Source organism: Malaclemys terrapin, chromosome 21 (assembly GCF_027887155.1).
Source record: "Malaclemys terrapin pileata isolate rMalTer1 chromosome 21, rMalTer1.hap1, whole genome shotgun sequence".
NCBI classification, from domain to species: Eukaryota; Metazoa; Chordata; order Testudines; family Emydidae; genus Malaclemys; species Malaclemys terrapin.
In genome coordinates this window covers 20249044-20260237 of record NC_071525.1, presented here as the reverse complement: position 1 = coordinate 20260237, position 11194 = coordinate 20249044, and the positions used below count along the sequence as shown (strand labels likewise).

The window sequence follows — 11194 nt, the reverse complement described above, 5'->3', positions numbered from 1 at the left end:
TCCAAGCCTTTATTGGGATGGCAGGGTACTATCGGAGGTTCGTGCCCCACTTTAGCGCCATAGCCGGCCCCATCACTGAGCTGTGCAAGAAGGGGAAGCCAGACAAAGTGGTCTGGACCGAGGAGTGCCAGGAGGCTCTCCGGGCGCTGAAGGAGGCTCTGGTCAGTGGCCCAGTTCTGGCAAACCCAGACTTTGACAAGCCCTTTATGGTGTTCACCGACGCCTCAGACACAGGACTGGGGGCGGTGTTAATGCAGGAGGATGAAAAGGGGGAGAGACACCCCATCGTGTACCTGAGCAAGAAGTTGCTACCCCGGGAGCAGAACTACGCGGCCATCGAGAAGGAATGCCTGGCCATGGTGTGGGCCCTCAAGAAACTAGAGCCATATCTCTTTGGGCGTCACTTCACCGTGCACACCGACCACTCTCCCCTGACCTGGCTGCACCAGATGAAAGGAGCCAACGCCAAGCTCCTGAGATGGAGCCTGCTCCTGCAGGATTATGACATGGACGTGGTCCATGTGAAGGGACGTGACAACCTGATAGCGGACGCGTTGTCCCGGAGAGGGAGCCCTGAACTTCCCCAGGTCACTGGTCAGAGTGACCCCGCTCAGTTCAGTCTCGAAGGGGGGAGAGATGTGACGGAGCAGGGAGCAGGGCAGATTTGACCTGGGAATGTTGCAGGGGGGTTGCAGTGGGGATGTGGGACTTCCCTTGAAGGAAGCTACCTGAGCTGTAACCTGAGCCAGGAACGGGGGTGGGGAGAATTAACACCTTCTGCCCGGGAGACTGAACAAAGGAGAGGAGCAGCGGGAGGAGTTTGGAGTTAGTTTCGGTTGGGGCTGGGTGGTGCAACGCAGGGAACCCCAAGCTGGGGTCCAAGCTCCCTGAACCTCCCTGAGGGACCTAATTGAGGGGGTCTGGTCGTACCTACACGCTCTGCTTGAGACTGTGTTCCTGTCCTTAAATAAACCTTCTGCTTTACTGGCTGGCTGAGAGTCACAGTGAATCTCGGGAAGAGGGGTGCAGGGCCCTAACTCCCCCACAATCCGCAACAATAGTCATCCTGTGATCAACTAATACTTCGAGGTCCTTCTCCTCCTCTGTTACTTCCAACTGATGCATCTCCAGTTTATAACACACATTCTTGTTATTAATCCCTAAATGCATGACCTTGCACTTTTCACTATTACATTTCATCCTATTACTATTACTCCAGTTTACGAGGTCATCCAGATCTTCCTGTATGATATCCCGGTCCTTCTCGGTATTGGCAGTATCTCCCAGCTTTGTGTCATCCACAAACTTTATTAGCACATTCCCACTTTTTGTGCCAAGGTCAGTAATAAAAAGATTAAATAAGTCCTCGTAAACCTGACCAGGCTGGGCCCGGGATCCGGGGGCTCTCTCTGCTCCGGGTGCTTCCCTGGCCCACTGATCACTGCACAGAGCTCAAGCAAATACAATTGATTAAACAGCAACTGATTAAAAACTAAGGAGCTAATGGGGCAGGAAAACCCGTCACCCCGCTCCATGGCATGGGGACCCCACACCCGCCCCAGCCCCACTCTGCCTCCAGTGCAGCTCCCTGGGCTTCTGCTCTCCCCTTAGCTCTGCCCCTCCGGCCCAGGCTGACCCAGCTCACACAGAGGACGGGACCCCCCTGGCCTCCTGACTTCCTCATTGGCCTGCCTGCCCTATCAATCAGGCTGACCTGGAGTGCTGGCCTCTCCCCATTGGCCGTCCCCTTTCTGTTGGTACTGGGAGCCAGCAACCAAACCCCACTGAGTGTCCGTGAGGGGCCAACAGTCCCCAGGGCGACCGGTTTTCATCTGTGTTGTACAGGAGAGGGCGGCCATGTTTGTCCGTGTTGCCAAGGGGCGGCCATGTTTGTTGCTAGGTGATGATGTAATTTACACGGCATAATACGCAGCCACGGGTGGGAGTGAAGCAGGAAGTGACACGAGCCGTGGCTTCCTGGGTACGCACCGGGAGAGAGGTTAAGCCAAAGACAGAGAGTGGCCTCATGGCAGAGGTCAAAGGTCACGTGACAGTCGCCATCAGCCTATTTGGTGGGATGGGAAAGCGGCGGAAATAGCAGCATGAACTGGCCTTGGCCTCCTATGGGCCAATGGGGGCCAAGGATGTTTTAGCCCCGCCCTATCTTCATAGAACACGCCCCTGTTCCAACAAGCCACGCCCCCTACTCTCATGCCACATGTAACCAATCACTACAAAATCTTGGGGGCAGGGGCAGGGCTGGTGGCCGTGGGGGCTGTGAGGGGGGATCCGCTCCCTGGGGCTGGGTCATTGCAAACCAGGAGGTGCCACCCCCCCCCGGCCGGCCCCAGGATTGGTTCCCCTCCCGGGCCGTTCACCAGCTAAGGTTGGCACAGCGCCGGCTCCGGGGGTGGCTCATAGGGCAGGGGCCCGTGCCCATCTGTTCCACACACCCCGTATGATCATCGCCGCATCGGGCCGGACACCGGGCGGGACCAGCCGGGCAGGGGTCTGCCCTTAACCCTGCGGTGCCGGAGTCTCAGAGACCCCGCACCGGCCTGAACGACCTGGGAGCGGGAGGGTTTCCGCTAGCGCTGACCCGCACTCTGCCTGGCTTGTCCTGCTGTGATCCGCGGTCCCGTGAGAACGGCCCCCGGCCTTGGCCGACCAGTCAGCCGCCCGCTCGGCCAGATGTGCCCTGGGGTTTTGTTGCTTTCTCGGGATCCTCTCCAGGTCTGGCTCCTCCCTAAAGTGCGACCTCCCCTGAACCGGACCCAGGAGTCCGTCTGGGGCCTGGCCTCCCTCCGCCGGTCTCAGCCTTGCTCCGGCGGCCTGGCACCGCGGGCTCCCGGTCACTCATCTCCGTTTCCCTGACCCCGGGCTGGGTTTGGCATGTGTCCTCAGGGAGTTGGTTTGGGCCCAATGCCCCAACGTGTCGTTGTGATGCTGTGAGGTTTGATGAGCACCCTTGGCGCTACAGGGGGACGTGGGGGGGGGGCTGCGTGGCAGTTGAGCCCCCGGTCTCTCCCTGACCCCCGCTCTCGCCCGCCCAGCCCTGGCGCAGGAGGTGCAGACGGAGAACATGACGGTGGTGGAGGGCGGCGTGGCCGAGATCAACTGCCGGCTGCACCGGTACGACGGCTCCATCGTGGTGATCCAGAACCCGGCCCGGCAGACGCTCTTCTTCAACGGCACGCGGGGTGAGGGGCCGCCGGGCGGGGGGGTCTGCGCACGCGGGGTGAGGGGCGCCGGGCGGGGGGAGGCATGTGGGGTGAGGGGTGCCGGGCGGGGGCAGGCACTTGGGGTGAGGGGCTGCCGGGCAGGGGGGCGGGCACGCAGGGTGAGGGGCCGCCAGGCAGAGGGGCGAGCACGCGGGGTGAGGGGCTGCCGGGCAGGGGGGCCGGGGGCAGCCACTGAGCCCATCCCTGTCTCCCCAGCCCTGAAGGACGACCGGTTCCAGCTGGTGGAGTTCACCCAGAAGCAGGTGCGGATCCAGCTCTCTGACGTGCGGCTGGAGGACGAGGGCGGCTACTTCTGCCAGCTCTACACCGACGACACGCACCACCAGATCGCCTTGCTCACCGTGCTGGGTGCGGGGCCAGGGGGCTGGAATGGGAGGGGGTGCGGCTGGGGACCCCGGGAGGCTGGGATGGGAGGGGGTGTGGCTGGGGACCCCGGGGGGCTGGGACGGGAGGGGGTGCGGCTGGGGACCCCGCGAGAGTGGGGAGGGATGGGGGGGCTGTGAGAAAGGATGGGGGGATGGCTGCTGCGGGGGATTCTGGGAAGGGACGGGGGGTGGTGGCTGCTGTGGGGGATTCTGGGAAGGGACGGGGGGGGGTGGCTGCCACGGGGGATTCTGGGAAGAGACGGGGGGCGGCTGACCCGGGGGATTCTGGGAAGAGACGGGGGGTGGCTGCTGCGGGGGATTCTGGGAAGGGACGGGGGGGGTGGCTGCCGCGGGGGATTCTGGGAAGGGACGGGGGGGGGTGGCTGCCGCGGGGGATTCTGGGAAGAGATGGGGGGCGGCTGCCCCAGGGGATTCTGGGAAGGGACGAGGGGCCAGCTCCAGTGACCCCCCCTGCCCTGCCCTGCCCCCTGTGTCTCTGCAGTGGCCCCCGAGAACCCGACGGTGGAGGTGAAGGAGCAGGCGGTGGAGGACGGGGAGGTCGAGCTGACGTGCGTCGTGCCCCGGTCGCGCCCCGTGGCCACCCTGCGCTGGTACCGGGACCGGCGGGAGCTGCGAGGTGAGGGGGCCTGGGCCGACTGGGGGCAGGGAATGGGGCAGGAGGCCTGTCCCCTCCGGGATGAGGAGGCTGGCTCAGGGGTTAGGGGGTGGGGCAGGGCAGGACAGGGAGCTGGCTGTGGGGCCAGGGAATGGGGCAGGGGGCCTGTCCCCTCTGGGATGAGGAGGCTGGCTCGGGTTGGGGGTGGGGCAGGGCCTGTCTCCTGCAGGGCGGGGGGCTGGCTGGGGGGCTGGGGGTGGGGCAAGGCCTGTCTCCTGCAGGGCGGGGGGCTGGCTGGGAGATTGGGGGGGGCAGGGCCTGTCCCCTGCAGGGCGGGGGGCTGGCCGGTGGGCTGGGGGCCGGCCCGGGTCACCGCGAGTCGCTCACCCCTGGTGCCGTGGCAGGACTCAGCACCCGGGAGCAGCTGGGGAAGGTTTTCCGGGTCAGCACGTCGGTGCGGCTGCGGGTCGAGCGCCGCGACCACGGCGCCATCGTGACCTGCGAGGCCACGCATCCCGCCCTGCGCGGGCAGCGGAAGCAGACGCAGTACGTGCTAGACGTGCAGTGTAAGTGCGGGGGGAGACACGGGGGCCCGGGCGGGGGGCAGAAAGGGAAGGGGGGACAGGGAGCAGATGGGGTGGGGGTAAGGAGAACGGGGGGTGGGGTGAGATGAGGGGGGAAAGGGAGAGCTGGGGAGCAGGGGTGAGGGAAGGGGGGACAGGGAGCAGATGGGGGTGGGGGTAAGGGGTACGGGTGGGGTGAGGTGAGGGGGGTTGGGGCAGGGTGGGATGAGGGGGGAAAGGGAGGGCTGGGGGGCAGGGGAGAGGGAAGGGGGGACAGGGAGCAGATGGGGGTGGGGGTAAGGGGAACGGGGGGTGGGGTGAGATGAGGGGGGAAAGGGAGGGCTGGGGAGCAGGGGTGAGGGAAGGGGGGACAGGGAGCAGATGGGGGTGGGGGTAAGGGGTACGGGTGGGGTGAGGTGAGGGGGGTTGGGGCAGGGTGGGATGAGGGGGGAAAGGGAGGGCTGGGGGGCAGGGGAGAGGGAAGGGGGGACAGGGAGCAGATGGGGGTGGGGGTAAGGGGAACGGGGGGTGGGGTGAGATGAGGGGGGAAAGGGAGGGCTGGGGAGCAGGGGTGAGGGCTGGGGGGCAGGGAGTGCCTGGGGATGGGGCTGCCCTGGGGGGGGGTGTTCCTCATGTCACAGTCGCGTGTGGGGTTGGGCTGGGCTGTGGCAGTGGGTCGGGGGCAGCGTGTGGCCATGGGCTGCTTTGGGTTGTGTGTGTGCAGGGGGGCAGGACGGGGGTGGTTGTGGGTGCACGGGGGTGGGGCTGGGGCCAAGTTGTGTTGTCCTGTGTATGTTGGGTGATGCTGGGGCAATGTGTTGTTGTTTTGTGGGAGTTGTGGAGGGGTCATAGGCTGTCATGTTGCTGAGGGAGTTTGGGGGCTGTTGGCGGAGGTGGTGAGTTGTCGTGTCGTGTTGTGGTGTCGTGCTGGGGGGCACACTGGGCGTGTGCTGGGGCTGTGTGGACAGGGTGAGCTGTGCTGTTTTGGGGGGAGCATCGTGTTGCGGTAGTGTTGGGTTGTTGTGATGCTGGGGGTCACGGGGTTGTGGTATTGATGGGTTGCTGGCAGATGTATGGGGGTGTTGTGTTGTCAGGTTGTGGTGTTGTCGGATTGCTGCGGGGACATAGGGGGCATCGTGTTGTTGGGTTGTGGTGTTAGTGTTGCTGGGTTGTGGGGTTGTTGTGGTGTCATGCTGGGGGGTGCATTGGGTGTGTGGTGGGGTTGTGCGGCTGGGGTGAGCTGGGCTGTTTTTAGGGTGTGCGGGGGGTTGGGTTGTCAGGTTGTGGGGTTGGGTTGTTGGGTTGTGGTGTCGTGCTGGGGGGGGGGGCGCACTGGGCGTGTGGTGGGGTTGTGCAGCCGGGGTGAGCTGGGCTGTTTTTAGGGTGTACGGGGGCTTGGGTTGTCGTGTTGTGGGGTTGCTGGGTTGTGTTGCTGGGTTGTGGGGTTGGTGTTGCTGGGTTGTCGGGTTGTTGTGTTGTGTCGTGCTGGGGGGGGGGCGCACTGGGCGTGTGGTGGAGTTGTGCAGCCGGGGTGAGCTGGGCTGTTTTTAGGGTGTACGGGGGCTTGGGTTGTCGTGTTGTGGGGGGTTGGGTTGTCGTGTTGTGAGGTTGCTGGGCTGTCGGGTTGCGCGGCCGCTGGGCTCCCCATGCAGCCGCCCTCGTCTTTTCCCCGCAGACTCGCCCACGGCGCGGATCCAGGCCAGCCAGGCCGTGCTGCGCGAGGGTGACACCCTGCTCCTCACCTGCGTCGTCAACGGCAACCCGCTGTGAGTGGGGGCCATGGGCTATGTGCTGGGGCACTGCTCTGGGGAAGCTCGCAGCACCAGGGTCCCGGCCCGGGGCACCGCTGGGGGGAAGCTCACAGCGCCAAGGTCAGGGCCAGGGCCCCAGCCGAAGCCTGAGGGCTTGAGCCCAGGGCCGGGGGGCTCAGGTGGGCGCAGGCTTCGGCCCCCGTTCGGGGTCGTCAGTCAGTTCCGTTGTGCGAAGGGGCTGGCGGTTCGAGCCCCGTCACAGGACACAGCCCAGGGCTGTCAAAAGCTAAAGCAACCAGACACCTCCAGCCACTTCAGTCCCCAGGTCACGTTCCCAGCAGTAGTGGTGAGTTTGCTGGCTAGTCCCCCTGGACCACAACCACACACCCACACAACCACACGCCCACACACACTCGGTCCTGCTCCGAGCTCCCTTTGTCGAGACGTGGGACTGACGACAAAACGGAGACGATGCAGCTGTCTTTATATTTAGGGCCCTACCAAATTCAGGGCCGTGAAAAACACGTCCCGGATCGGGAAATCTGGGCTTGAGGTGGGAGCTGGCTGGGGACATGGGGGGGGCCCAGAACCGAGGTCTGGCTCCCCACCCCCCAAGATGGACCTGACTGAGGGGTCCTGTTCTCTGTCCCTACGAGCTCTGTTTGGGGCCGTGTTCCGGTCATCTAACAAACCTTCTGTGTTACTGGCTGGCTGAGAGTCCCGGGGAATCGCAGGAAGTGGGGGTGCGGGGCCCTGACTCCCCCACACCCCGTGACACCCCCGTATCTCATACTGCGTCACACCAAGGCCTCCAGCTGGGGGCACTGCTGCGGGGAAGCTCACAGGGCCAGATGTTCCCAGAGCCTGGGATATGGGGGTCTGCGGGTCTCAGTGCCGGGGGGTGTCACCCTGTGAGCTGTGCTGCTGCCCATCACCCTGGTGTCAGGCCAGCCCTGCCCGCTGGCGCCAGAGGACGGATCCCAGGGCCGTGGGCCGGGCAGGGCCTGGCCCAGCTCACCCCCCTCCCCGGTGTCTGTTCCCGCAGCCCCACTGAGATCACGTGGAGCCGGGCGAACGACTCGCTGCCCGAGCGGGCGCAGATCGAGGGCGCGGAGCTGATGCTGCCGGCGCTGAGCCCGGGGGACAACGGCACCTACGCCTGCCAAGCGGCCAACAAACACGGCCGCGCCTCCGACCAGTATGTGCTGGTGGTGTATGGTAAGGAGCCCCCACGCCCCTCACTCCCGACCCGCAGCCCCTGGGGACTGCTGGTGCCCCTCACTCCCAATCCACAGCCCCCTGGTGCCCCTCACTCCCGACCTGCAGCCCCCTGCCCCCACCAGCGCCCCTCACTCCTGACCCGCAGTCCCCTGCCCCCCGGCGCCCCTCACTCCCGACCTGCAGCCCATCGGTACCACTCATTCACAACCTGCAGCCCCCTGCACCCCGGTACCCCTCACTCCCGACCTGCAGCCCCCTGCCCCTCCAGCGCCCCTCACTCCTGACCCGCAGTCCCCTGCCTCCCGACCTGCAGCCCATCGGTACCGCTCACTCACAACCTGCAGCCCCCTGCACCCCGGTACCCCTCACTCCCAACCCACAGCCCCCCGGTACCCCTCACTCCTGACCCGCAGCCCCCTGCCCAATGGTGCCCCTCACTCCTGACCTGCAGACCCCTGCCCCCCTCACTCCCGACCTGCAGCCCATCGGTACTGCTCACTCACAACCCGCAGCCCCCTGCCCTCCGGTGCCCCTCACTCCTGACCCGCAGCCCCCCGTTGACCTGAATTTATGGGGCTAGTTCATTACGCCTCGCCAATGATCTGACCGGAAGATATTTAAGTTCTTGTCCCATTTCAGGCGACAGGGTTAGAGACACAGAGTTTTCCAGGTGGTGGGTGGGCTCTCAGCGGGGGTGGCCAGGACATGTATACCAAGGACAACACCAACATTTCAAGATCTTTATTCAAACGAACGAAAGGCTAATCCAAGGTATAAAACAGTTACAGAGAAGTCACAGTGCCCCGGTCCCTGGTGGTAACAGCTCTGTTCTCAGACCAGCCTCGGCTCTGCCATGCCCGATGGACTCGATGGTCCAGGTTCCCCGTTGGCAGGGATCTGGTTCAGGTGTCGAGTGGCTCAGCTGTCGTGCCAGAGCTGAGCTAATAGCGTAGATAGACAGAGCGGCCCCTCGCCATGGTGTTACCGGGTCCCGGCAGTGCCCAGCCTGCCAGGCCCAGCGAAATCTGCGGGGTCACTTCTTCTGTGGCTGACACACATTCCTACCCGTTCCTATCGATTAGCTCATCCCCGAAACCGGTACTTGGCCCGACCCGTGACATCCGGGCCCTGCGGTGTGCCCTGCGGTCACCGGGCTGCTCCTAGCGCACGGGGAACACGGCCAGGTCTCAGTTCCCCAAACACAAAAGGGGAAGTGGAGGCCGTTTCTCCAGGCCAAAGGTTACAAACACTGACGGACTCGCTGGAGTGGGACGGCCGCTCGGTTCCTTGTTTTACAGCCAACGAGTATGAGTAACACAGCGCGGCATTCGGCATTCGCTATGAGCAACCCCCAGAGAAAGAACAATAGAATCAATCAAACCAACCAAGAAAACACATTATGCAAACTAGCAAATTAGCCTCGATGGCTACACCTCTGGCACCCCTACCTGCCTTCCCCCGGCGCCCCTCACTCCCGACCCGCAGCCCCCTGCCTTCCCCCGGCGCCCCTCACTCCCGACCCGCAGCCCCCCGCCTTCCCCCAGCGCCCCTCACTCCCGACCCGCAGCCCTCCGCCTTCCCCCGGCGCCCCTCACTCCCGACCCGCAGCCCCCCGCCTTCCCCCGGCGCCCCTCACTCCCGACCCGCAGCCCCCTGCCTTCCCCCGGCGCCCCTCACTCCCGACCTGCAGTCCCCACCAGCACGGCCGGTGCTCCGACGTGCCCGGGCACAGAGCAGAGCAATGCTTAGCTGTGGGGGCCAGCGCCAGCAGGAGGGGGGCAGCGGTTACGGTGCTGGCTGGGGGGTGAGTGAATTGTGCCGCGCGGCCCAGGCCTGCGTCTCTCCCAGACTCGGCGTGTGAGCGGCAGCTGGGGACCCCCCCCTCGCCCGGAAACGTGGGTCCTGCCCCCCCGGACAGCCCCCACCAGCCCGGCTCCCTCGCTGGCAGTCACCCCGAGCGGCGGGGCCCAGGCAGGGTGGTCCCAGCCCGCGGGGCGAGACCCTGCTCAGTGCCAGGTGCTTGGCAGAGCCGCCACCCCTCGCAGGGTGACCTCCCTGTTCCCTCTCCTGCACAGAGTGGGGGAGCCCGCGGGGTCTTCCTGGGGGGGCTGGCTGGGAGCTCCAGCCCGCATGTCCGTCTGTGCCCAGCCCCCCCTGACCCTCCCTTCCTGCCCCCAGACCCCGGGGCCATTGTGGAGGCCCAGACCTCGGTGCCCTACGCCATCGTGGGCGGCATCCTCGCCCTGCTGGTCTTCACCGTCATCTGCGTCCTGATCGGCATGGTGTGGTGCTCCATCCGGCAGAAAGGTGTGCAGGACGGGGCACAGCGTGGGGGAGCGGACGGGTGGGGTAGGGGCTGGGGGGGAGGATGAAGGAGGATGGGGTGTGGTGTGGGGCAGTGGGGAGCAGGGGACAGGGCGGGAGGAGCTGGGGGAGGATGAAGGGAGAGGGGACGGGGACAGGATGGGGGATGGGACAAGGTGGGGCGGGGGCAAGCGGCTGGGGGAGGATGAAGGGCAATGGGTCAGGGGGGGTGGGGGAGGGGGAGGGGATGGGGCAGTGCGGGGAAGGGGACAGGGCCAGCGGGGGGGGCTGGGCAGTGGGGGAGAGGGCAGGGCAGTGGGGGAGGGGACAGGGCCAGAGGGGGCGGGGCAGCAGGGGGAAGGGAGGGGGCAGGGCAGTGGGGGAGGGGGCAGCAGGGGGAAGGGAGGGGGCAGGGCAGTGGGGGAGGGGACAGGGCCGCAGGGGGCGGGGCAGCCCCTCACCTCTCCCCGCCCCCACAGGCTCGTACCTGACGCACGAGGCCAGCGGCCTGGACGAGCACGGCGAGGCGCGGGAAGCGTTTCTCAACGGTGGGGACGGCCACAAGCGCAAGGAGGAATTCTTCATCTGAGCGGGGGGGGGGGGGGAATGGGGGCGGAGCCGGGGGAGAGTTTGGACCAACCCATCGAGCCGCGGCCGAACCACGGGATTTGCGGGGCGGGAGGGGGGGTTTGGTTTCATTTTTGAAACTAAGGCCTATGTGCCAGCAGCCTGGGGTTCAAGCCCCGCCCCTGGGCTGTGAGGCCCCGCCTCCTACAAGAAGCCCCGCCCCTATGCAGTAAGACCACGCCCTTGTACTGAGGCCACGCCCACCCTGTGTGAAAGTCCCACCTCCAGGGACCCCAGGTGCCCTTTGCCCAGGCAGATTGGGGCGGGGGGGGGCTGAACCAGGGGATTCTGGCCTCACCCACAATACAATTGGGGTGGCCACGCCCCTCTGATGGGGGCGGGGCTCCAGGGAAACAGGCAGGGGTGGGGTGGAGACCGTGGGGTGCTTTTATAAACAGCTTAACTGGGGTGTGACTGGATGGGGGCTGGAGCCCCTCCCCCCTGTGGGGCCCGGACCCCTGGGTTCTATCCTGGCTCCAGAAGGGCGGTGGGGGGTTACCAGGGT

General features: G+C 65.7%; 1 protein-coding gene across 1 annotated transcript in view; it reads left to right on the top strand.

Moving 5' to 3' along the window:
* The window catches only part of CADM4 (cell adhesion molecule 4), a 140130-nt gene extending 129174 nt beyond the window's left edge, over positions 1 to 10956 (top strand). Inside the window, exons 2-9 of the mRNA XM_054011143.1 lie at positions 3054 to 3200; positions 3438 to 3590; positions 4110 to 4244; positions 4628 to 4789; positions 6462 to 6552; positions 7583 to 7755; positions 9937 to 10065; positions 10542 to 10956. Of these exons, the coding sequence (XP_053867118.1) occupies positions 3054 to 3200; positions 3438 to 3590; positions 4110 to 4244; positions 4628 to 4789; positions 6462 to 6552; positions 7583 to 7755; positions 9937 to 10065; positions 10542 to 10651 (1100 nt within the window). The 3' untranslated portion in view covers positions 10652 to 10956. The remainder of the gene's footprint in view (positions 1 to 3053; positions 3201 to 3437; positions 3591 to 4109; positions 4245 to 4627; positions 4790 to 6461; positions 6553 to 7582; positions 7756 to 9936; positions 10066 to 10541) is intronic.
* Positions 10957 to 11194: the final 238 nt, after the last annotated feature.